Source organism: Schistocerca piceifrons, chromosome 4 (genome assembly GCF_021461385.2).
Source record: "Schistocerca piceifrons isolate TAMUIC-IGC-003096 chromosome 4, iqSchPice1.1, whole genome shotgun sequence".
In the NCBI taxonomy this organism is placed as follows: Eukaryota; Metazoa; Arthropoda; class Insecta; order Orthoptera; family Acrididae; genus Schistocerca; species Schistocerca piceifrons.
Genome location: NC_060141.1, coordinates 143,422,545 through 143,449,687, shown reverse-complemented (window position 1 = coordinate 143,449,687; position 27,143 = coordinate 143,422,545). Strand labels below are relative to the sequence as shown.

The window sequence follows — 27,143 nt, the reverse complement described above, 5'->3', positions numbered from 1 at the left end:
TAGCTGGGCAATGGATCCACCTTCTTCATTGCAGGTGCACAAATACGTCTGACCTCCTGTGGGAATCTCAGGTTTGCGACCATGGAGGAAATGGAGAGGATTCTCATGTAGGTGGCGCTCGATGGGAATGTCAATCGACCGTCAGGTGTGTCGAGATAGTCCGCACAATTGCTATACTCCTGTCTCCCACATGGCGTAGTGGTTAACACACCTGCCTAGTAAGCAGGAGATCCCGGTTTCGAATCCCGGTCCTGTACACGTTATGACTCGTCGCTGCTGATCCCGCGTAATATCCCGATGCAGCCGACAGTAACCATCCTCTTCCTTTCCTTTCTCCCCCTCCGTACCTTCAATTTACTTATATTATAGCTGCGGATTCGACGTGGTGTCTGTTCTTTCGAAAATGCCCGAAATAACAGACAGCACGCATTCACGCAACAGAACTAGTAGATAACTGTGTGGCGACTTTTGAGGCACCGTATGCTGTACAAGTCCTACAGCATATAATTTTTGTGGGATGAATCAATAAAGCTAGTGTTTGTGTCTTATTGCAAAGCAAAGTTTATAAGCCATTCTTTTATGCGGAGGGAATTGTTAGCTTGAGTAACATACGTATAAACTTTCTGAACATTCGCTTTGCCGGCCCTGTGGCCGAGCGGTTCTAGGCGCTTCAGTCTAGAACCGCGCGACCGCTACGGTCGTAGGTTCGAATCCTGCCTCGGGTATGGATGTGTGTGATGTCCTTAGGTTAGTTAGGTTTAAGTAGTTCTAAGTCCTAGGGGATTGGTGACCTCAGATGTTAAGTCCCATAGTGCTCAGAGCCATTTGAACCATTTTTGGGATAAAATCTTGCTTATTACTTCAGCATTTGGAATCATACATCAAATGAATCAAGAACCATGCTGCTGGGATCATAACAGGCTGGTATATGGCTTCCAAAAGCGTACCGCAAATTTTTAGTGAACGGGAATCTTTAGGAGAAATGGAAAATTGTTTTCTTAAACTCTGATGGGTAACTATAAAGAACCAGTAACCGACGAGAACTGTGTGACAGTTCTGTAGCGACGATATAGAGGCTATGGCAAAAATGAACCTGGCTCGAAAATGCGCTGTAAGAAAAAAAAAAGAAAAAACCATCGCACCATGAAGGAATTATCCGAATGGGACGGGAATCGGTATATGTGATGTATATGTACAAACAAACGATTAGAATTTCAGGAAAAAATGAATGATTCATTCATAAGATAGATCTTCACAAATTGGACAAGTCAATTACGCGTTGGTCCACCTCCGGGCCTTTTGCGAGCAGTTATTCAGCTTGCCATTGTTTAATAAGACCTGTTGGATGTTCTCCTGACGGATCAAATTCTGTCAATTGGCGCGTCATATCGCCAAAATACCAAGATAGTTGGGGGGCCCTGACCATAATGCTCCAAATATTGTCAATTGGGGAGAGATCCGACGACCTTGCTGGCCAAGTTTCAAAAGCACGAAGACAAGCAATAGAAATTCTCGCCGAGTGCAGGTGAGCATTATTTCACTGAAATGTAAGCCCTGGGTGCCTTACCACGAACGGCAACGAAACTGAGGGTAGAATATCGTCGACGCACTGCTGTGCTGTAAGGGGGTCACGGATGACAACCAAAGGGGTCCTGCTATGAAATGACATGGCACCCCAGACCATCACCCCTGCTTGTCGGGTATGGGATCTCATTCACTTGAATAGATTTTTCTTCAGTGATGAGTCCCACTTTGAACGGAGCCCCACTGACCAGCGAAGACGTCTCTGGTGACGCCCGGGACAGCAGTGCGATACCAAGCTGCCGGTCGTCCATCGTATAGGCTGACAGCCAGGAGTGATGGTGTAGATGCCATTTATTTTCATAGCAGGACCCGTTTGGTTGTCATCGGCGGCACCCTTACAGCACAGCAGAACGTCGACAATATTCTATACTCTCTAACGATTCTACTGCCACCAACGTACACTGTGTGTAAGAACCACGAAGCTAAGATACAAGAAATTAGGGCTCATATGGAGGAATATTTTTCACTCGCTCTATTTGCGAGTGGAACAGGAAAGGAAATGACTGCTAATGGTACAGGGTACCCTCCGCCACGCACCATACGGTGGTTTGTGGAGTATCTATGTAGATGTAGATGTAAACATAGCTTTCACCCACGTAGCTTAAGCTTAACATTTACAAAATAGGCACTTTTAACTGATAATTTGCATTGCCACAAATGGTAACTGACAGACCCACAGACGTCTGTGTATTACCGCGCTGTAGCGCATGCAGGTGCTTGAGTGTGTGAACACAACTGCTTGATTGGCTGACTTCAACGAGAAATCGGAAGCGGCGCAGACTATCGAATATTTTCCTTAACAATTATTTCTCACCACAGCCTACTCTTATAAGATTTCAGACTGTTTCTGACCGCCCTGTGTATCATACGAATGGTGAGTGGTGAGTATTGCCGGCCGAAATGGCCGCGCGGTTCTGGCGCTGCAGTCTGGAACCGCGAGACCGCTACGGTCGCAGGTTCGAATCCTGCCTCGGGCATGGATGTGTGTGCTGTCCTTAGGTTAGTTAGGTTTAACTAGTTCTAAGTTCTAGGGGACTAATGACCTCAGCAGTTGAGTCCCATAGTGCTCAGAGCCATTTGAACCATTTTTGGTGTGTATTCTAGCACATGTTGCATTGCTACTATGTGTAGCTGTCTTGTATTATTAACTGAATAGGATTTTGATCAAATTTATATAAAACCTGCTTCGTCGGCGAAATGTAATATTAAAAAAAGTGGGTACATTAGGGCGTGCGAGGGGCCAAGCTCTTTAATCTGATGCTTTGATTGTTAGAGTGTTCCCATTGGTAAAATAATTATTAATTACACCAGATTTGTTTGTTAGCAGTTTCCTCACCATAATGAATCTCCATTAATGTATACGCCACCAATACAATCGTAGTATGGAAATGTTCAACGATACGGTTTTTGAAAGGAAGTATCGCACTTTTCTGCATTTTGTGTAGTTGCCATGATGCAAACAGATAAGTAAAACGATATGGATGCCAGCATAACATGTTCAGTACAGCGGAACTTAGAGTCACACCGTAGTTTGAAAGTATGTGTGGTTGCCTCTCGCCTCTGGAGCTAGCACAAAATGATGTGCCCAGAACACACTCGTTGTGAGCACCAGGCGAGTTCATCGTTTTCTTTGGACGGTGCGCCCGCCTCAGCTAATTGTCGACCTGCACACTTTAAGTATTCTCATAACTATTTCTTTGCAGTATAATATGGCACTGCAGTCTTCGTGCACCATAGGCGCTTATAAGGTTCTTTATAATGAGAAGAGGTAAACGAGAGAGCAAAAATCATATTAAAAGTTGTGCTAGAGAGGGTTTCAAGACCCGACTAGCAATTCCATTCGCTCGATAAAGCAAATAAAGCATAACTGTTAGTAAGCCCTACTTCCCGGAAGATACAGAAGAAGACGAATAATATTTTATTTTTAATTAATATTGTCGAAAGTGTTGTCACACGTAACTTCCACATGGCGCTTCGTCATAGTGAGCGTTTTTCTTTCTGACAGCATGGGGTCGATCTCGCTTTGCTTGATCCTTCGTTTTCACAACTATTTCTATTTGAAGGTTAGATTGTTAGGGGCACGAGCAAGAACTGCGCACTGAACAACATTAAATCACTATTTACGTCAGCTGCAGACTAATAATTGTAACTATTACAAGTAGTATGTTTTAGGTTGAGTAGTACCTCCAACTATGTGTGGCAAGAGCAAGTAATTAGTGCTTATTTTCCTCTGGGCAACAGGTCATGTTTAAGGCTGAACACGTGGGCTCAAAACAGTTTATACTGACAGGCACAATGCACTTAGTGGTGCAAGTTACGACTATGTAGAAGACATTAGATGTAAATTATGTTACATGTTTGTGGAAAGACTGTTTGATGCAGAGAAAAAGTAACCAACACACTGTTGTGTGTATATTAATGTACGCCATATAAAATATCTACGCATACACCCATTACACCATGTAGTTGTCAAATTATTGGTCATACTGACATAAGCTGTTAATACTATCTTTTGCAGATGCACTAGCTGTAGCTTACAACTTATGCGAGTTATATGTATACAGGGCGTTAAAAAAATATACAATATTTCGGGGAATGACTATGCATAAAAACAAAAAAACATGTCTGAAACCATGAGACGTACAAAACATACGGTAACATATGATCACTTGTTCATTGGAGGTGCTCAACATGATGTTAATCATCTCAATACATGCATCTGCCCTTCGGTGTAAGGACTCATGCACTATTTGAAATTTCCATGGTTGGTTCTGAATCTGCTGAGATGCATGGAAGACACTATTTTGTAGCGTCTGCACGCCGTTTATTGGAGTGGCATAAACCGATTGCTCCATGTAACCCCTTAACAAGAAGTCTAGTGTATGTAGGTCCAAGGAACGAGCAGGCCAAGGTATGAAACTTCCCAGCCGGTCCACAATGCCGACACGATGCTGGTGCACCATAATGCATGAAGCACATCTGTAGTCTGTCCTGACAAGGCTAATCCTCCAGCAAGACAAGCAGTACATTCTTCAGAAAGCGGTGATAACAATCACTGGTAAATCTCTGTGGTAGCACATATGGCCTAATAGTCCATCGCCATGAATGCCTAACGTTACATTGATTGAGAATCAATCCTCACGTCTTTTTCTTTTCATCAGCCCACACATACTGATTACAGAAATTGACAATTGCACCTCATGAAAACTCTACCTCATCAGTAAACAAAATCTTGGAAGCAAACTGTGGATATGCACCACACTGCCGCAAGAACCATTGACAGAACTGCAATCTGGCAGGATGGACTTGTTCCTTAAGGGTCTGGACGTGCTGAACATAGGACAGATATAACAACTGCTCATGAGGTACCACCCAGAGGATGACTAACACCTTCAGCTGCTGCTATTCAGTGAATACTGGTTCCAGGATTGTAGTCCACTGCACCTAGAACACGCTGCTCATTTCACACATGTGAACTGAACGAGGCCTTCCACTGTCTACTTTTCTTGGGTGCTACGGGATCTGTTTCCCCAAGAATCTGCATGCTGGAAATCGTTCAGTGTACAGGTTGCAGGCTATCAGATTAACTCCATCTGCTAAACCATAGCAGTAAATCATGTAGACTCTTGAACCACAAGGAAACAAGGGAGAGGATGTTGTTACGGGTGCCAGTATCCTCTTTTTACAACACAAATGCACACGTGGATTGGCTTGGTTCAAATGGCCCTGAGCACTATGGGACTTAACTTCTGTGGTCATCAGTCCCCTAGAACTTAGAACTACTTAAACCTAACTAACCTAAGGGCATCACACACATCCATGCCCGAGGCAGGATTCGAACCTGCGAACTTAGCAGTCCCGCGGTTCCGGACTGCGCGCCTAGAACCACTAGACCACCGCGGCCGGCCACACGTGGATTAATACGGTTCTTTATTTACATGGACAGGAAGCTGTTACTTAAATTGAATAGAGTCCATGTTTTGTGGTAAAAGCTCATCTGTAATAGCCCTCTTGCAGATTCATGTAATGTCGATAAAACTAGTCCTGCTATAGTCACTAATCTGGTCGCTATATATTGTCGTAGCCTTTGCTGAACTAAATCCAATCTGCATGTAAACTGACAGACGCCAAACTGGATGATGAGTGAGTGAGTGCCTTCAGTCAGCGGCGGTGACCTAAATACATGCTGTCGAAAGGGCACTGGCGGCGTGTTGCTTGGGGGTGTGTCTCTGCCTTCTCTCGTGATAGGTGTGCTTGACCCAGCGCCTACATCTTCGCGCTTTATCTTTGCCGACCAGCGTGCCGGCAACAGCTTTCTCCAGCACATTTCTCCACCCCCCCCCCCCTCCCCCGCCCGAAATCCGAAATGCAGCACCATTGTCGTGTAGGGAGGATGCGAACGACAATGGTGGGGGTGTGGGGGGAGGAAGGATGCTGGATTTAGAGGTGAGCTGGGAGCCGTGACTGAAGGATGGTGTACTTCTGACCGTACCCAACCATCTGGCTTGCGAGGCAACAGGAACAGCCTCTAGAAAAATGCTGCCTGGGCACAGATCCAGGAATGAGGACGTGGCCAGGGGCCATGACTGCGACGGCGACAGCGACCATAAGCCCACCTCCATCGGGTCGGCGAGCGGGGACGGCGGAGGCGAGGGTGCATCGTCCATCCGCTTCTGCTGGGTGCCGTGGAGGCGGCAGTAGGCGCCTGTGAAGGCCGCGTGGTCCTGAGAGGCCGTGAACCTGGGGGAAGAAAAGCAGCAGAAGCGCGGGGAAAATGGCACACGAATTTGGTTCTGGAGGCGGCGCTGCAAACCATCGTAACCTGCGATCAAGTACATAAAAGAGACAATGTGTTCCTGGATCACGCCTCTGTCCCAGAGCCCACAGTTGCCAATAATCTTGAAAAGAACAAGGTGGCGCGTCGCAAAGCGATACTTGCGGACCATTGGTGGTCCCGGATGCTGCAGTGGCTGTAGCAAGTGAAGCAGCGCCTGGCGGCGGCGGCGGCCAAGCAGAAGTTCCGCCGGTGATGGTCTGTCTTGTGGGTGGGAGCGACAGGAGGAGAAAAAGAGTTGCAGCGCCTGTTTCAATGTGTGGGTGGTGCGAAGCTTCGCATTCTGTTGTTTAAAAGTGCATACGAAGCGTTGTTCTCCTTCTCTGTTGGACTGGAGGTGAAACGGAGTGCTTGTTAGATGAAGAATACCATTTCCTTCACAAAACTGTTCAAAATCACGTTCAGTGAACTGTGGTCTATTGTCTGAAAAGTACTTCTGGCAAACCTTTTGTGCAAAATAGAGAGGACAACGCTGAAACTGTGCTAAGTGATGTGGTTGAAGCCATAGGCACCGCAAACGAAAACTTGCTAAAAGAGCATACCACTGTGGGCCGGCAAGTGTTCCAAAATGATCCAGCAAAGTCTATGTGCACTCGTTGCCATGGAGATTGAGTCGTAGGCCAAGCTGCGAATGTCTGGGGCGGAGCGGATTGGTTTTCACGCTTGCGCCACACTGACGTTATCCGTTCAATGTGGGCGTCCATGCCCTCCCAAGTACAGTGCCGACACGCTAACTGTTTAGTGCGAACCATTCCCCAGTGTCCTTCGTGGGGGAATCGCAACACATCCTTTTGCAAAACTTTGGAAATGGGTACACGCTACTGTCCACTGTCATTTTGAATGGAATCACCCTGCTGAACTGAAAGGTTATGCCGACGTGTAAAATATCGGCGCACACCTGAGTTCTTGATACTGTTCAATAAACGAGGCCAAGACGTGCGAATGTAACGCAGCAAAACCTTGAGATCTGGGCCTGCTTCCATGGCCTGAGCAATCTTCAAGTAGTGCGAGGGAAAAGACTCCAGCAATTCCGAGTTCTGCGCAACGATTTGGCAACAAGATACGGCATATGCATCAAATTCAGTCTGCCATGCTTCGCCGTACGTCTGTACACAATTTCATACTGATACTGCGAAAGCAACAAAGCCCAACACTGCAATTTTAGGGCATTGTGTTTAGGAACCGGGTTGTGATCTATCAGTAAAACGAACTTGCGACCATACAAATAGTGATGGAATTTGGCCACACCATAAACAATAGCGAGAGCTTCTTTTTCTGTTTGAGAATAATTGCACTGAGTTTGAGCTAACAAATTTGAGGCAAAAGCAGTTGGTCTGTCTTGTACACCAGTTGTGTGCGAAAGCACTGCGCCGATTCCGTAGGAAGAAGCTTTACTTGCAAAACTACCTGCTTGGTATGCTCTAAACGCACTACTCTTCTGCCACTAAGTAAACCATTTTTCAGTTCCTGAAATGCGTCCTGACAGTGTTTGGTCCACATAAAACGTAAATTTTTCCTACGCAAGCGATGCAATCGAGCCGCGATCTCAACGGCATTCGGTATGAACAGAATGTAATATGTCATTTTGCCTAGTACTGGCTGCAGGTCAGACACATTGTGAGAAACAGGCAGGTCACAGATTGCAAACAAATGAGACTGGAGGGGGTGCACACCCTGACTTTATCACATGACCTAAGTACTGTAGTTCAGTTTGAAGTAAGTCATACTTTTCGAGACGACAGTTCAGTCCTGCTTCTGACAACTCTCGAAAAAGAGTATGCAAATTGGCAACGTGTTGCTCTGGTGTACGACCTAAGACGACAAAATCGTCAAGGTAGTTTGAACAAAATGGCTCTTTTGCAGTCAGCTGTTCCGAATAACGCTGAAAAATGGCGGGTGCGGAAGCACTGCTGAAGAGCAAACGCAAATACTTGAGCAGTCCTAAGTGTATATTTACAACAAACACTTTGTGGGTCTTCATCCAATGGAGGTTACAAGTAGGCAACACGAAATCTGTCTTAGAAAAGTAACGTCCTGCACCAAGCCTGTCCATGAGTTCCTCTGGGTGAGGTAAGGGATAAGTGTCAACTACTGTCTGTGTGTCGACTGTAGACTTCAGTCAACACAAATGCGAATTGGACTAGAAGGCTTACACAACAAAACAAGAGGACTTGCCTATTGACTAGCTTGAATGGGAACAATTACACCATTATCTTGCAATTCTTTCGATTCAGTGGCTACTTTGTCTCAAATAATTAGGCTGTGCATTGTCTTTCAGTGTAACATACGCTACAAAGTTATTGGCTTTTCCCAAACCCTTCTGAAAATAGTCCAGTAAATTCTTTAAGCACGCTAGCTATACTGTATTTTGGTTAAAAACGTAGATTGAAAGTACATTGTCTTGGACGCTAAGTTCAAACAAATCAAAGGCATCTAAACCGAATATGTCCTCAATGTCTCTTGATTTCAGCACAGTAAAATTCACTTTCTTAGGACGAGATTTGTAAGTGGCAGGCAAGCTACACTTTCCAAACACTGGAATTTCCTGTCCGTTGTAAGCAGAGATGTGCTCGCTAGATTTAGAAAGCCGTGGTGTGCTTAACTGTTCGTACGTGGCACGATTAAGCAAAGTTACCGAGGTTCCTGTGCCTAACTGGAAGTTCACACGACGGTCAGCAGCTCGTAATGAGAAATAGTTAAAGCGTCGTTGCACAGCACTGGGGCGAGAAGGAGGCACAACCTTAATCTTACTTTCGTCAGAATCTGTTATCAGTTTTGAATACACAGCATTCACTGCATGTGCACGAGCCTGTTTTTTCTGGGAGCAGGCAAAATTGGCGTTTTTGTGTCGTTGCAAGCAAACTGTTTGGATATGGCCTTTTTCCCCACACATGTTACACGTCGCGTTATGTGACGGGAAATCATATATTTTACGGTGAGCAAAAGATGTAGGGCAAGACTTCAATAAATTCACGGACCTGTTTACATATCTACGTGGCTATCTGCGTAGCTGTGTACGCGCTCGTTGTCGTGGCTACTTGGGAATGTCGCGAACAAGGGCAACTCGACAACACAAATCGGGGCCTGGTCAAACTTATCGGCCGATATTACTCTAAGATTTGCAATACGTGGGGAAGAGATGGATCAGAGTACTTTAAGATCTGTTCCCATATCCTACTATCTGGGACACTGAATGCTATTGTATCACGTATCATTAAATCACGATAAAAGCTGCCACGACTACACTTAAATTTACACTTCCTAGCCATAACCGTTAATTCCGTGTACCACTGGCGGTACGTGTGCTCCGGCTTTTTCTGCAAGCGAAAGAACTAATCTCTAGCTGCAGCTACTTGGACTTCCTGGTCATTGAATTTAGTTAACGCAGCGATTACTTGCTCACAGACGAGTTCGTCGGGAGATGCGGTTGGGAATAATTTTTGTACTAACCTGAACACTGGGGATCCCCCAATCGAAAGGAAGTACTGTAACTTTGCAGTGCCTTGAGCACGAGGAACCTGACAATGTGATTGGAACCGAGTCAGGTATTCAATTCACTCCTCATCCGTTTCCTTAAACTACCGGAACGTTGTATACTGGCCTGCGGCACTTGTACTGGTTCGCTTGTTGGTTGCGGTTGTGCGGCCGACGCAGCTTGTCCAGTCAGTAGCTGTTGTACAGTCACCAGTAAGGTAACGATTTGTCGGCTCTGAAACTGAATAACTTGTATTAGATCCATCACATGGGCCGTCTGTGGCTGAGGCGCGGGGGCAGTGAGTGGAGGGGACGGGGAATTCATGGTTTACACAAATACATTATATGAAAAAGGAAGCAAATCCTCTGAAAAAAAGAGAACTGTGATTAGCTCTGCGGCTCTCCTACAGGAATACATGAAGGAACACAACAACAAATTAGCAAATAGAAACACTTGAACACGAGCACCGCTGCAAGCTAAAACACAAGAGAAGCACGCAAAATCTTCGGCCAAGTTGATTAAATTTGATTGCCACTAAATTATCCTCGTTCGCCACTTCGTCTTGTACTACAAGGAAGCAAGAGAGTGGATGTTAAGGGTGGCCGGTATCCTCTTTCTACGACACAAATGCATGCGTGAATTAATACGGTTCTTTATTTACATGAACTGGAAACTTTACTTATCTTGAATAGAATCCGTGTTTTGTGATACAAGCTCCTCTTGCACAGTGATGTAAAGTCAATAAAACTAGTCCCACTACAGCCACTAATCTGGTCGCTATGTACTGTCATAGCTTGTGATTAACTAAACCCGCCCTACTGGTAAACCGACAGATGCCAAACTGGATGATTGAGTGAGTGAGTAAGGCCAACTACACTACTGGTCATTAAAATTGCTACACAAATGAAAAAATGCAGATGATAAACGGGTATTCATTGGACAAATACATTATACTAGAACTGACATGTCATTACATTTTCACGCAATTTGGGTGCATAGATCCTGAGAAATCAGTATCCAGAACAATCACCTATGGCCGTAATAGCGGCCTTGATACACCTGGGCATTGAGTCAAACAGAGCTTGGATGGCGTGTACAGGTACAGCTGCCCGTGCAGCTTCAACACGGTACCACAGTTCATCAAGAGTGGTGACTGGCGTATTGTGACGAGCCAGTTGCTCGGCTACCATTGGCCAGACGTTTTCAATTGGTGAGAGATCTGGAGAAAGTGCTGGCCAGGGCAGCAGTCGAACGTTTTCGGTATCCAGAAAGGCCCGTACAGGACCTGCAACATGCGGTCGTGCATTATCCTGCTGAAATATAGGGTTTCGCAGGCATCGAATGAAGGGTAGAGCCACGGGTCGTAACACATTTGAAATGTAACATCCACTGTTCAAAGTGCCTTCAATGCGAACAAGAGGTGACCGACACGTGTAACCAATGGCACCCCATACCATCACACCGCGTGATACGCCAGTATGGCGATGACGAATACGTACTTCCAATGTGCGTTCACCGCGATGTCTCCAAACAGGGATGCGACCATCATGATGCTAGAAACAGAACCTGGATTCATCCGAGAAAATGACGTTTTGCCATTCGTGCACCCAGGTTCGTCTTTGAGTACACCATCGCAGGCGCTCCTGTCTATGATGCAGCGTCAAGGGTAACCGCAGCTATGGTATCCGAGGCGATAGTCCATGCTGCTGCAAACGTCGTCGAACTGTTCGTGCAGATGGTTGTTGTCTTGCAAACGTCCCCATCTGTTGACTCAGGGATCGAGACGTGGCTGCACGATCCTTTACAGCCATGCGGATAAGATGCCTGTCATCTCGACTGCTAGTGATACGAGACCGTTGGGATCCAGCACGGCGTTCCGTATTATCCTCCTGAACCCACCGATTCCATACTCTGCTAACAGGCATTGGATCTCGACCAACACGAACAGCAATGTCGCGATACGATAAACCGCAATCGCGATAGGCTGCAATCAGACGTTTATCAAAGTCGGAAACGTGATGTTACGCATTTCTCCTCCTTAGATGAGGCATCACAACAACGTTTCACCAGGCAACGCCGGTCAACTGCTGTTTGTGTATGAGAAATCGGTTGGAAACTTTCCTCATGTCAGCACGTTGTAGGTGTCGCCACCGGCGCCAACCTTGTGTGAATGCTCTGAAAAGCTAATCCTTTGCATATCACAGCATGTTCTTCCTGTCGGTTAAATTTCGCATCTGTAGCACTGCATCTTCGTGGTGTAGCAATTTTAATGGCCAGTAGTGTAGTTTTTTTTTCTTTATTGGATTTCAATTCCTCCCTCCCCCTCTCCCCCAGAGAGGGGGGTGGGCGGGCTGGCAGCAGCTGCTCTACAGCCTACAGAAAAGTTAAAAAACATAATGAGAATAGAAACAAACAAGAAAAACAGGCGATAAAACGGTGACATTGTAAAAAACTGTAAAATGGCGGTAAGTTGTGGAATAAAAAATACAAAAACACTGCAGTGACGATGCGGATGAAGAAGTAGGCAAGCACAATTAAAAAACACGGCGTCAGTCTGGTTTCTGTTCGCACGAGATAAAAAAAAAACGCAGCTAGCGACACTATGGCAGCTTTCGCAACACTGGCAGGGGACGCTCAATACTGAACACTCACTTACAACAGCACTATACAGGTGACAGGGCGGCAGAAGGAGGGGAGGGGGGACCTGGACCTGTGATGGGGAAAAGGGGGGAGGAACCAGCTAGTGAGCCGTGGCGGCCTAAATACATGCTGTCGAAAGGGCATTGATGGTGTGTTGCTTGGGTGTGTGCCTCTGGCTGCTCTTGTGATAGGGGAACTTGATCCAGCGCCTACTAATCGTTCTTTGCACTTCATCTTTGCCGGCCGGTATGATGTCGATAGCTTACGCCAATACGAATAATGTCCGCTATTTCCTTTGTGGAATAAAAGGCCTCGATTGCTAGGTTGTGTCAGAGTATTTGTAAGAGAGAAATCAAGTTGTACTGCACCACAAACATCACAATAATATATACTTTAAACGTGATCTTTAAGTAGGCCAAACATCATGGTATGGACTTAGGAGAGAGAGAAATCAAGTTGTACTGCACCACAAACATCACAATAATATATACTTTAAACGTGATCTTTAAGTAGGCCAAACATCATGGTATGGACTTAGGAGAAATGTCTGTGAACATTAGCAGATATAACAAGACTATAGTACAATCATACAGTGTAAACGAAAGAACTCACTGCAGACCAGTGGGGCAACTAACGCTTACATCGATATTGCACAACAGTTTCCCAGCACACTGTTGAACCTGTTATGATACGGAGCACCAAGGCAACAAAGGTGCTCACATCTGCAACCACATGTTTGTGATGCCTTTCTATTTCACAGTTTTCCATCCCAGCAGTTGTAATTAATGTTAATTATTGGGTAGTCGTCTGTAGTGGGACAAGTAATGCATTGCTATGAACATATGCTTTGTAGGACCCATGGTCATAAGACATTTTTGTCTTTTTTTGATGCACAATATCATTCCCTGAAATACTGCATAGTCTTTTAAAGACCCTGTATATGTAAGCTTTTGCCACCAAATTCCACCTCTCCTAGGGTGCAGTGGAGTCGCTACCACTAGTGGTGTCCTCTCCCCTGCCACGCCATCTGCACAGGTACAGGCCAAGCCATTTTGAGAGCAGTCGACTTGCCCAATGTAGGATGACTCATCTCACCTCACAGCTACAAGCGGCCTGCCACGGCCCTTTTCTGGTCAGTGACTCACCTGTTCGAAAGCATGTCAGAACAGCCTTCCACTGAGCAGGACACTAGAGTCAGAAATTGGGCGAGTACGAGTGCAGTGTTGAGGGCTGCATACATTAGAAATCAAGACGCCACTGTTACAACAGTGCCATACTGGTTTCCTTCCTTCCTGCTGCAGTTCCGCAGCTACGACATGTCTGAGAACGCTGGGGCTGCGGTTACTTCTTTCTGGTCGACTCATTTCCTGTTATTTAAGCGTGAAAGAGCTTAAAGTCATGATGTAACGTGAAAGTTTCCTCCATCTTGCTACTGATGTGCAGCACTGACAGGGCAAAATGGCCGACTCTCCACCCCTCATTGGTTCCTAACGAATCTGAGTGTTGTGAGACTGTGGAGGGTGCGAACTTACGAACTCACTCAGTTTTCTACACCCATATAGTCCTTCTCTCCTACCTGACAGAAGTCTCAAGCGACGAGATTTCAGTTAAATGAACAGCGACAGAGACTGCCGATTCGAGCCTCTGAGTGTTCGGAGGCAGTGAGTTCAGAGATTACGTCGTAGGACCCTCTAGCGAGTTTAAAGCGAATGCAAAGACCTCATTCCTGATCTCTATCGGCCAGTTCCTTGTCACTGGCGTTCAGAAGAGCTTGCTACGTCACACAACGCTCAAGGAAATGCAACGCATTAGCTACTTGAGCGGTTTTGTGCACCTCAGTCAGTATGCAAGAGAGACGCTCTGTAGCTCGGTACGGGCTTCTGTTGAAGTTTCGAGAACATACCTTCACCGAGGAGGCAAGCAGTATATTGCTCCCTGTTACGTATCTCTCGAGAAGAGACCATGAGGATAAAATCAGAGAGATTAGAGCCCACACAGAGGCATACCGACAATCTTTCTTTCCACGAACAATACGAGACTGGAATATAAGGGAGAACCGAAAAACATGGCTCTGAGCATGGGACTTAACATCTGTGGTCATCAGTCCCCTAGAACTTAGAACTACTTAAACCTAACTAACCTAAGGACATCACACACATCCACGCCAGCGGCAGGATTCGAACCTGCGACCGTAGCGGTCACGCGGTTCCAGACTGAAGCGCCTAGAACCGCAGAGCCACACCGGCCGGCGGGAGAGCCGATAGAGGTACTCAAGGTACCCTCCGCCACACACCGTCAGGTGGCTTGCGGAGTATGGGTGTAAATGTAGATGTACATTTCTTGTATCCTATGTCAAAACAACTTCTAGTAGTTTAACCATTCCGCAAGAATTTCATGAACACATTTTCTAAAGTTGATGAAACTCATTAGGTAATAGATGGTCAAACATTCTGATCTTCATCGTGAATGTTACTTAGGTCCTCTTTAAACGATGTAGCCCATTTTCATACCGTTCCATGGCTCGTAGTAATTTCTTCATAAATTTTGTTAGTCTGCCTAAGACTCTACATTGCTGTTTTGTCTTATAACACAACGAAAAAGAATCAGCGCAGGTGTTTCGCAGTCGGCCGCATTTTCAATTAAATGAGAATTTTTAATAAGAGCGAACAAACGCAAACACAGACGAGTGCTTCCTTTGTGGTGTCTGTGGCTAGTCAACAAATTAAGGAACGTAGTGCACATGCGTTAATCTTCGAACACAGTTCTTCAGTAGCCAGATATAAAGTAAGTAAGTAGATATAGTACTTACATAAAAATATTACTTGTACTTTGTTAACCATTGTACTGAAGAGTGTGAGATTTTCTGCAAGTTCATTTTTGGAAAGACTGACATGTTTCTTTCATCTGTGCGTGTGTGCTTGTAGCTGCCGTGGAGTCACACTAGGTGCCTGTAAAGGCCACGGCCAGAATCAGAGCACTCTTTGTGGTGCGAAGCGCGCGAGACAAATTACGTGACGTATTTCTCCGCAGATCTATTGGCGGATGCAGATTAGTCTCCTACACTGCTACACTAGCTAATAAGTCTAAGTAAGTGTCGCTAGCTTTGCTTTGATCCGCGAGACTAGGTTAAACTCTTCAATATTACAAAGCCGATAATTTAAATTTTGTAGCTACCTAACTAATCTCGAGAAGGATGCGAGATCTGTCTAGTCGAATTGGATTTGTACACAGCTCAGACTTCGTACATCGAATCCCAGAAACTTTCGTTAACAGTCTCCACAAAAATAAAACAGAAACAGAGATATAATTTAATAGGTAAAGGACGCACAAAACATCAGTATTTTAAATTTCCAAGGAAACAAATACAGTTCATTTGCATTAACTAGATGTGGCCAAGTTCTCTTGCAGCCAGTTACTGGATGTGCAGGCTCCTGTCTCCTGACCACGTCCATGCTCACAGAACTGTAAAACTTGTGTAGGTAACTGAAAATGACTCTAGCAGATTTCTATGCCCACTCAAAGGAATTCACTTGCGAACTCTTTTGAGCTTAATAAACTATCTGACCTAAAGTATCCAGTCACCTTGTAGTGGGCGAATCCCCTCTTCGCCTTTACAATGGATAGAACTCTGCTGCAAACACAATGAGATGTCTGAATATCTGTGTAGCAGTGGGAGACCATTCTTTCTCAAGACCCGAAACCAGGAGTGAAGACGGCTTTGTCCTCCACTGGGTTCAGGTCGGGCTCTGGACAGATCAGTCATTTGAGGAGTGTCGTTGTCCTTTTTTGTAGAAGGAGGTCGAAGTGAAACTGACTGCAACTCTTGAATATCTGGCGGAATACTATGACAATAAAATGAACACAAACAGTCTCGACCGCAGAAAACCTTTATTTTGTGGTTACCAGTTTTTGTTAGTTTTTGACCACCTTCAGACCTCATGCCATGATGATAGGCGGTGGCGGTGAAAGGAGTAGATGTTACAACTGCACGAACGTCAACTGCTCAGCTCACTAACCACAAAAATAAAGGTTTCGTGCGATCCAGACTGCTTATGTTCATTTTAAAGTACTAAAAAGCCGCTGTTCTCCATGAGAAATATACTCAGAAATTACTATGACAGTAACCACCTAAAGCCTAACTCACCCAAAACGCAGATATGTGCATTTCACTTGAGAAATAGACAAGCTAGGAAAAACGTGGAAGTAACTTGGAGGGGAAAGCAACTACAACACTTGGACGCCCTCACTTACGTCAGAGTTAAGCTCGACCACACACTTACTTTCAAAGACCTGCGAGAACATGAAGCTCAAAGGCTGTACTCGAAATAATATCATACGCAAGCTCACTGACAGCACATGGGGGAGTCAAACAAATGTTCTGTGTAAGTCTGCTCTAGCTCTGCGTTTCTCCAGGACAGAATATGCGTCGCTAGTGTGGCAGAACTTCGCACCCACCAGGCACGGTGACACCGCTGTTAACGAGACAGGCTGCATTATAACCGGTTGCCTAGACCAACTCCAGTTGATGAAACATACCATCTTATTGGCCTAGCCGCCCCGGATATTGGAGGAAGAACAGTGGCAGAGGTTGAGAAGAAAAAACACGAAAACCATTCCAGGCATCTCACGTTTGGAAGCGAAGTCTTCCGAAGTAAGAGTGATTTCAGGTGTGCCGCAGGGGAGTGTCGTAGGACCGTTGCTATTCACAATGTATGTAAATGACCTTGTGGATAACATCGAAAGTTCACTGAGGCTTTTTGCGAATGATGCTGTAGTATATCGAGAGGTTATAACAATGGAAAACTGTACTGAATCGCAGGAGGATCTGCAACGAATTGACGCATGGTGCAGGGAATGGCAATTGAATCTCAGTGTAGACAAGTGTAATGTGCTGCGAATACATAGGAAGAAAGATCCTTTATCATTGACCTACAATATAACAGGTCAGCAAATGGAAGCAGTTAATTCCATAAATTATCTGGGAGTAGGCATTAGGAGTGATTTAAAATTGCTTGACCGTATAAAGTTAATCGTCGGTAAAGAAGATGCCAGACTGAGATTCATTGGAAGAATTCTAAGGAAATGCAGTCCGAAAACAAAGGAAGTAGGTTACAGTACCCTTGTCCGCCCACTGCTTGAATATTGCTCACTGGTGTGGGATCTGAACCAGATAGGGTTGATAGAAGAGATAGAGAAGATCCAACGGAGAGCAGCGGGCTTCGTTACAGGATCATTTAGTAATCGCGAAGCGTTGCGGAGATGGTAGATAAATTCCAGTGGAAGATTCTGTAAGAGAGACGCTCAGTAGCTCGGTACGGGCTTTTGTTGAAGTTTCGAGAACAAACCTCCACCGATGAGTCAAGCAGTATATTTCTCCCTCCTACGTATATCTCGAGAAGAGACCATGATGATAAAATCAGAGAGATTAGAGCCCACACAGAGGCATACCGGCAATCTTTCTTTCCACGAGCAATACGAGACTGGAATAGAAGGGAGAACCGATAGAGGTACTCAAGGTACCCTCCGCCACACACCGTCACGTGGCTTGCAGAGTATTGATGTAGATGTAGATGTAGATGTAGATGACCAGCCGTGTAGGCCTCTACCACAAGCCGTTTAGGATGGTTAGGGAAAGACCGGCCGCTCGTATCTAGGCTGGCGTAAGCCTACTTCTGCCAGATATCTAGAAAAGAACTTACGCAATAGGCCCACGAGAAGCACTCAGGTGTGGTCAGGAAACGATACGTTACAACACAGGCATCAGGAATGGAATGATCAGAGGGCATCTTGGCCGGGAGGCCCCTATTCGGGAAGTTCGGCCGCCAAGTGCAAGTCTTATTTCATTTGACGCCACATAGGGAGACTTGCACGCCGGTGAAGAGGATGAAATGATGATGAGGACAACGCAACACCCAGTCCTCGAGCCGGCCGGAGTGGCCGAGCGGTTCTAGGCGCAACAGTCTGGAACCGCGCGACCGCTGCGGTCGCAGGTTCGAATCCTGCCTCGGGCATGGATGTGTGTGATGTCCCTAGGTTAGTTAGGTTTAAGTAGTTCTAAGTCCTAGGGGACTGATGACCTCAGAAGTTAAGTCTCATAGTGCTCAGAGCCATTTGAACCATTTTGAACCCAGTCCCCGAGCGGAGAAAATCTTCAACCCGGCCGGGAATCGAACCCACTCCCGCTTGCGTGGGAGGCGAGCACGTTACCACCCAGCTAAGCAGGCAGACCACCAGGAATGAAAACGTGACGTGTGTCATGCGTTTACTTACGACGCGTGTCGTGTGTTTGTCAGCAGGTGCAGCCGCTGCTGCCCGTGCTGGTGTACATCCACGGCGGCGGCTGGTTCTCGGGCTCCTCCAGCCCACAGCTCGTGGGGCCGCAGCTGCTCATGGACCGCGACATCGTACTCGTCACTCTCAACTACCGCCTGGGGCCGCTCGGTGAGTCATACCTACCTGTCACCAGGACCATTCCTGCCACTGGGCAATATTGGGAGGGCGCGTAGCAACGACCCTACTTGTCACTCGTGCCACGCGTCGAAACCTAATGCAGCCTGTTCAGCTGTTTACGGGAAAAGGGGGGTGGGGGGGGGGGGAGCAAAGGGCGTAAAAACCAAATCAAACAGCGGAAACATGGGCAAATGAGGAGAAAAAATGAAAAAGAGGAAAAATTAAAATATGGAATTGTTTTCCAAAGCATATGTAACAGTTACTTAATAAGTCTTTACTTACCTTAAGTTTTTACTTACCTTAACATAACTGGATGCTGAAAAATATGAGATTAATTCCTCATTCTCAAAAATTTCAATTAGAACAGAAACTAAATAACACCATGTTTATCTGGATGACCTAGTTTGATGCATCGACATATCTCCCATCAGTATAGCCTAATTTCTAAATTCGAGGAAAAATTCATTCGCACCAGGAAATAGTCGCACACCTTTATTAGTTCATTTTCTTGCAGTTAAACAAAATAAGTAATTGATGCCAAATTTGGTTTCACTTGTATATACACTATGTGATCAAAAGTATCCGGACGTCTACAAAACAAATGTTTTTCATATTATGTGCATTGTGCTGCCACCTATAGCCAGGTACCCCATATCAGCGACCTCAGTAGCCAATAGACACAGTGGGTGAGCAGAATGGGGCGCTCCGCAGAACTCACGGATTTTGAACGTGGTCAGGTGATTGGGTGTCACTAGCGTCATACGCGAGGTTTCCACACTCATAAACACCCCAAGGTCCACCGTTTCCGATGTGATAGTTAACTGAAAACGTGAAGAGAAATGTGCAGCATAAAAGTGTACAGGCTGACCTCGTCTGTTGACTGACAGAGACTGCCGACAGTTGAAGAGGGTCGTAATGTGCAATAGGCAGACATATATCCAGACCATCGCACAGGAATCCCAAACTGCATCAGGATCCACTGCAAGCACTATGACAGTGAGGAGGGAGGTGAGAAAACTTCGATTTCATAGTCGAGTGGCTGCTCATAAGCCACACATCACGCCAGTAAATGCCAAACGATACCTCGCTTGGTGTAAGATCCCTAAACATAAGACGATTGAACGGTGGAAAAACGTTGTGTGGAGTGACGAATCACGGTGCACAACGTGTCAATCCGATGGCAGGGTGTGGGTATGGCGAATGCCCAGTGAACGTCATCTGCCAGTGTGTGTACAGCAAAAAGTAAAATTCGGAGGAGGTGGTGTTATGGTGTGGTCGTGTTTTTCATGAAGGGTGCTTGCACCCCTTGTTTTGCGTGGCACTATCACAGCACAGCCTTACATTGATATTTTAAGCACCTTCTTGCTTCCCACTGTTGAACAGCAATTCGAGGATGGCGATTGCATCTTTCAACACGATCGAGCACCTGTTCATAATGCACAACCTGTGGCGGAGTGGTTACACGACAATGACATCCCTGTAATGGACTGGCCTGTACAGAGTCCTGACCTGAATCCTATAGGACACCTTTGAAATGTTTTGGGACGCCGACTTCGTGTCAGGCCTCACCGACCAATATCGATACCGATCTTCAGTGCAGCACTCCGAGAAGAGTGGGCTTCCATTCCCCAAGAAACCTTCCAGCACCTGATTGAACGTATGCCTGCGAAAGTGGAAGCTGTCATCAAGGCTAAGGGTGGGCCAACACCATGTTGAATTGCAGCATTACCGACAGAGGGCACCACGAACTTGTGAGTCATACTCAGCCAGGTGTCCGGATACTTTTGATCTCATAGTGTATATTCAGTTCAGTTCTAATTTAAAACGTTCACCACATTCTTCTTATTTCAGTTACTTGTTTGTGTATGAGAAATCGGTTGGAAACTTTCCTCATGCCAGCACGTTGTAGGTGTCGCCACCGGCGCCAACCTTGTGTGAATGCTCTGAAAAGCTAATCATTTGCATATCACAGCATCTTCTTCCTGTCGGTTAAATTTCACGTCTGTAGCACGCCATCTTCGTGGTGTTGCAATTTTAATGGCCAGTAGCGTACTTCCTCCACCGCTGTTCCTGTTTCTGATAACTTCAAACAGCCGAATTACAGATAGAATTACATATTTTACAGCGGAGTGGACACTGTTTTTAAATTTGTGGGCAGTTTGTAACTGTGTTGTGCCAGGTCGCAATATCAGAACCTTGCTCTCTCTGAGCTGAGCTATGGCGGAAGGTGAGTAGTGGAGGGTGCCTATATAGCTCACTGTAAGTGCAGTAGAACCGTATTAATGGATAAACTGCGTTCTGGGATGTAACAAGGTGGAGGGGAGTGTGTGGAACGTAGAAACGTGAGGGAAGGTGGATCGCAGGGTTGTGGTCATGCACTTCCCTTCTTCATAGGGCTGTAAACTGAAGAGCAAGCAGGAGCGTTACTATTCATTCTGCCCCACTACCTCACAAGATGTAACTGAAGGGTGTTTCACAAATTTATGCCTAGCCTTCCACAGCTTACCTTTTGAATCACTGATAAGACAGTGCACAGACATTCCCAGCTGTGTTTATTTTTCGCAGAGTGCGTTAAAACTACATGAAATGCAGGAATGTGTTAATAATAAGACTATCGCAAGCAATGCATATGGGCGGAATCTATGTAAATCTCTGCACACTATTCTGCACTGCTAGAGGGGAAATTGATGCTGTGTCATCCTGTACGACAGCTGTCGTGTTCTTCCAGGAAAGACAACTTCTCACCACAAGCGCTGCTCGATTTTCAGTATGCAGACAGATTATACTTCACCAGCATTTTTTGTCCAGTTCTCTTATGTAAGTAGGAAAAGTAACTTCACTGACCTAAGTTAGTACTCATTTGCAGTTGTTAAGTGCACTTTTATGTAAAAAAGAGCTCAACGGTTGGAGTTTTCAACTGTCCGTTACACTTAAGAGCCTGTCCCAAGTATACCATGCTATTGATATGTATTCGACAGTGTCGGCTTCATTGTCTCCACTGTCACAACAGGAGAGGTATAAAATGCATCAACACGGGTTCAGCTCTCCCAACATCAAGAGAGGCCCAGAGGCTTAAAACGGCTCCCTCTGCAATAGAAGTAAGTGACCTACACTATGTGATCAAAATTATCCTGACACCTGGCTGAATATGACTTAGAACTTCGTGGCGACCTCCATCGGTAATGCTGAAATTCAATATGGTGTTGGCCCACCCTTAGTCTTTATGACAGCTTCCACTCTCGCAGGCGTATGTTCAGTCAGGTGCTGGAAGGTTTCTTGGGGAATGGCAGCCCATTCTTCATGGAGTGGAGCCCTGAAGAGAGGTATGGATGTCGGTCGGTGAGGCCTGGCACGAAGTCGGAGTTCCAAAACAACCCAAAGGTGTTCTATAGGATTCAGGTAAGGACTCTGTGCAGGCCAGTCCATTACACGGATGTTGTTGTCGTGTAACCACTCCACCACAGGCCGTGATTATGAAGAGGTGCTCGATCGTGTTGAAAGATGCAATCGCCATCCCAGAATTGCTCTTCAACAGTGGGATGCAAGAAGGTGCTTAAGACATCAATGTAGGCCTGTGCTCTGATAGTGCCACGCAAAACAACAAGGGGTGCAAGTCCCCTCCATGATAAACACCACCACACCATAACACCAACGCCTCCGAATTTTACTGTTGGCACTACACACGCTGGCAGATGACTTTCACGGGGCATTCACCATACCCACACCCTGCCATCGGATCGCCACATTGTGCACCGTGATTCGTCACTCCACACAAAGTTTTTCAATTGTTCAAACGTCCAATGTTTACGCTCCTTACACCAAGCGAGGCGCCGTTTGGCATTTACCGGCGTGATGTGTGGCTTACGAGCAGCCGCTCAACCATGAAATCCAAATTTTCTCACCTCCCTTCTCACTGTCATAGTACTTGCAGTGGATCGTGATGCAGTTTGGAATTCCTGTGTGACATCCTGGATAGAAGTCTGCCTATTACACATTACGACCCTCTTCAACTGTCGGCGGTCTCTGTCAGTCAGCCGACAAGGTCGGCCTGTACGCTTTTGTGCTGTACGTGTGCCTTCACGTTTCCACTTCTTTATCACATCGGGAACAGTGGACCTAGGGATCTTTAGCAGTGTGAAAATCTCGCTTACAGAAGTATGACTCAAGTGAAACCCAATCACGTGACCACGTTCGAAGTCCGTGAGTTCTGCAGAGCGCCCCATTCTGCTCTCTCACGATGGCTAATGACTAGTTAGGGGGCTGATATGGAGTACCTGGCAGTAGGTGGCAGCACAATGCACCTAATATGAAAAACGTTTGTTTTTGGAGGTGTACGGATACTTTTGATCACATAGTGTAGGTGATGCGGAACTTCAGATACACTCCTGGAAATGGAAAAAAGAACACATTGACACCGGTGTGTCAGACCCACCATACTTGCTCCGGGCACTGCGAGAGGGCTGTACAAGCAATGATCACACGCACGGCACAGCGGACACACCAGGAACCGCGGTGTTGGCCGTCGAATGGCGCTAGCTGCGCAGCATTTGTGCACCGCCGCCGTCAGTGTCAGCCAGTTTGCCGTGGCATACGGAGCTCCATCGCAGTCTTTAACACTAGTAGCATGCCGCGACAGCGTGGACGTGAACCGTATGTGCAGTTGACGGACTTTGAGCGAGGGCGTATAGTGGGCATGCGGGAGGCCGGGTGGACGTACCGCCGAATTGCTCAACACGTGGGGCGTGAGGTCTCCACAGTACATCGATGTTGTCGCCAGTGGTCGGCGGAAGGTGCACGTGCCCGTCGACCTGGGACCGGACCGCAGCGACGCACGGATGCACGTCAAGACCGTAGGATCCTACGCAGTGCCGTAGGGGACCGCACCGCCACTTCCCAGCAAATTAGGGACACTGTTGCTCCTGGGGTATCGGCGAGGACCATTCGCAACCGTCTCCATGAAGCTGGGCTACGGTCCCGCACACCGTTAGGCCGTCTTCCGCTCACGCCCCAACATCGTGCAGCCCGCCTCCAGTGGTGTCGCGACAGGCGTGAATGGAGGGACGAATGGAGACGTGTCGTCTTCAGCGATGAGAGTCGCTTCTGCCTTGGTGCCAATGATGGTCGTATGCGTGTTTGGCGCCGTGCAGGTGAGCGCCACAATCAGGACTGCATACGACCGAGGCACACAGGGCCAACACCCGGCATCATGGTGTGGGGAGCGATCTCCTACACTGGCCGTACACCACTGGTGATCGTCGAGGGGACACTGAATAGTGCACGGTACATCCAAACCGTCATCGAACCCATCGTTCTACCAGTCCTAGACCGGCAAGGGAACTTGCTGTTCCAACAGGACAATGCACGTCCGCATGTATCCCGTGCCACCCAACGTGCTCTAGAAGGTGTAAGTCAACTACCCTGGCCAGCAAGATCTCCGGATCTGTCCCCCATTGAGCATGTTTGGGACTGGATGAAGCGTCGTCTCACGCGGTCTGCACGTCCAGCACGAACGCTGGTCCAACTGAGGCACCAGGTGGAAATGGCATGGCAAGCCGTTCCACAGGACTACATCCAGCATCTCTACGATCGTCTCCATGGGAGAATAGCAGCCTGCATTGCTGCGAAAGGTGGATATACACTGTAGTAGTGCCGACATTGTGCATGCTCTGTTGCCTGTGTCTATGTGCCTGTGGTTCTGTCAGTGTGATCATGTGATGTATCTGATCCCAGGAATGTGTCAATAAAGTTTCCCCCTCCTGGGACAATGAATTCACGGTGTTCTTATTTCAATTTCCAGGAGTGTATTTTAACGTAAGTCAAGCAATGCATTACAGCATATTGCTGCCCTAGACGTGAACATGTTAAGTACCAGTCCATCGGACATATTTTCAACCACCCTGCAAGATAAACTGTGGATGTATGGTGAGTGTCTCCACTCAGTCCAGCCCATTGCCAACAGTTCCTGAACGGAAGGGATATATGCAGTCTACCAGTAACACAGCTAGTGGTAAGAAAAGTGCAGTAACGTTCTGGTCATTCATTAATTCACCATAAAGTGACTCCAATACAGTTTAATGGCTTTACAATAAGCTATCAATGATGAACAGCAGGAAGGTACACATTTATCAATGCAATCCCTTTCCCTCCAACACTGCATAGGTCACTAACAACATCACACTTACACTTTTCAGCCATTGCTCATAGTAAGGTATTTTACATAAAAGCTCATTAACAACTGTAAATAAGTACTCACTCAATAAAGTTGCTTATGGGCCTTCCCGTTAACACTATACCAAAATTTGCGACTACACGAATTTTTCCCCATATTTCCTCTTAAATGACTGGACTACAAGCGGGCGATAGATTAGCTCTTCATGCGAGGGTCGAGCTTTGTGTGTAACAGCTCATATCATCTTGTATTAGAGATATCTGACCGAATTCCATTTTGGAGCAGACGAAAATTTGGTTTATTTTTAGGATAGCATAATGGGGTCATCTAACTTCAGGAAAAAAAGGAAGATTCTCGTGTGTCGAAAAATGGTAACATCATCAGGAAATAAATTTTCGTAAATTTTTTAATATACCATTTTAAAACACAGTGCAACCCTTCTCGAACAAGCTGATGCTATTTCCGTCTTCGTACACTGAACAGTTTGTCAATTTGGGCAAGTCCAGTGCTGTGTAAGATGACCGGTGGCAACTCTGCTACGCGCCTCCATCTGCTCCTGCACAAGTGTCGATTCTAGAGTAATTTTAAACAGTATACTTGATATTCGAGCCCTGTCTTCTCACAGCGCGACATGAGTGAATAATATCCTTGTTTAGTCTGGAACGCTTTGTCCAAAGATATGTCACCTCCAATCAAAGATCGGACTAGTACGTATAGCATACCTGTTATTTCTTTGTTTTAGAAATAGAAGTTCCACGGCTGTAATGTTTTTATTTTATTTACATTTCGTTTTTTACCGCTATTTTCAGGGTCGCTGCGCTGTGTGTGTGTGTGTGTGGGGGACGTCTATTTCTCTGTTAAGGAATATATTGCCGTAGTTCATCATTTATTCATTTAGGAAGTCATCAAACTTCCTCTTACGGAGCGTAATCTATAATTCCTCTAATAATTCCAGATGCTTTCCATCATGTTCAATTTATATAAGTGTTAAATATATATGTTGATATTAGCGGCGTAGCGCATACTAGTACACCTCTACATGTTCGCCAGCCAACCAAATGTGAATAACATGACACTGAGGGCAGATATCAAGTGACCATGGCCTTGGAGGCAGCAGGTGGAGGAAGGAGTGTTGAAAACTGGAAGAACTGCGAAGTACTCTCCCACTTACCGACATCCGGTAAGTCTTGCCTACTAGTAACACTAGAGCTACCTCACTCAACAGCTGGAAAAAATGAAATGTCGACACTTTTCTCAGATTGCAGTTGTGGACTTGTTAGGCACCGACGGAATATGATAGCGCAGATCGTGTATTCTAGTTAGTTTGTTACTTTCTTGTTCCATGTATCACTTATACAAGGAACCGTAATGATGTGGAAGGAACGAGTCTTTATTTAAAACGAGCTGAAGGATATTGTACAAAGAGAGGGCAATATTCAAAAAAGTTGATGTACTTTGTAAATATTCATTCGTTTAATCTCCTTAAATAGATTTGTTCCAAGATTGAAATTATTTCAAAGTGTATTGACCTTTCAAGCGTGTTACAGTAGAAAAGGACGTAACAGTGAATTTCGGGCTGTCAGGTACGGGGATAAAGATTATCTTAACAAAAGCTCAGAACATCACGGTTACAAAACAGCTGCTACTGCATTAGGCATTTCTCGATTAGCGTAAGCCAGATATCGATATTTATGTATGTTTGCAGGTGGGGATATTCAGCCTCCAAATAGTTGTTAAAATTCGTGGTGGACACGTCACGTGCTTCCAGTTGAAATCCATAGAAGGATGAAACCTGTATACAGTGGTGACAGTATCGATACAGCAAGAGTACGACACTGGGTTGTTCGTACTTGTAATGAAGGAAACGGTGGTGCTAGTCTCAGCGAGTGTGTGACAGCTCAGAGTGGATCACTGACGCCAAAATTGTTCGAGGCCATGCCATTAGCAGACACAGTCGTGCTCACAGTATTCTGGGATGTTTAAGGTGAACA

The 27,143-nt window shown here is 46.0% G+C and overlaps 1 protein-coding gene across 1 annotated transcript in view; it reads left to right on the top strand.

Annotated features, from left to right (window-relative positions):
• LOC124794638 (juvenile hormone esterase-like) overlaps positions 1-27,143 on the top strand; it is a 516,675-nt gene that overhangs the window by 170,059 nt on the left and 319,473 nt on the right. Inside the window, exon 4 of the mRNA XM_047258150.1 lies at positions 18,830-18,974. Within this exon, the coding sequence (XP_047114106.1) occupies positions 18,830-18,974 (145 nt within the window). The remainder of the gene's footprint in view (positions 1-18,829; positions 18,975-27,143) is intronic.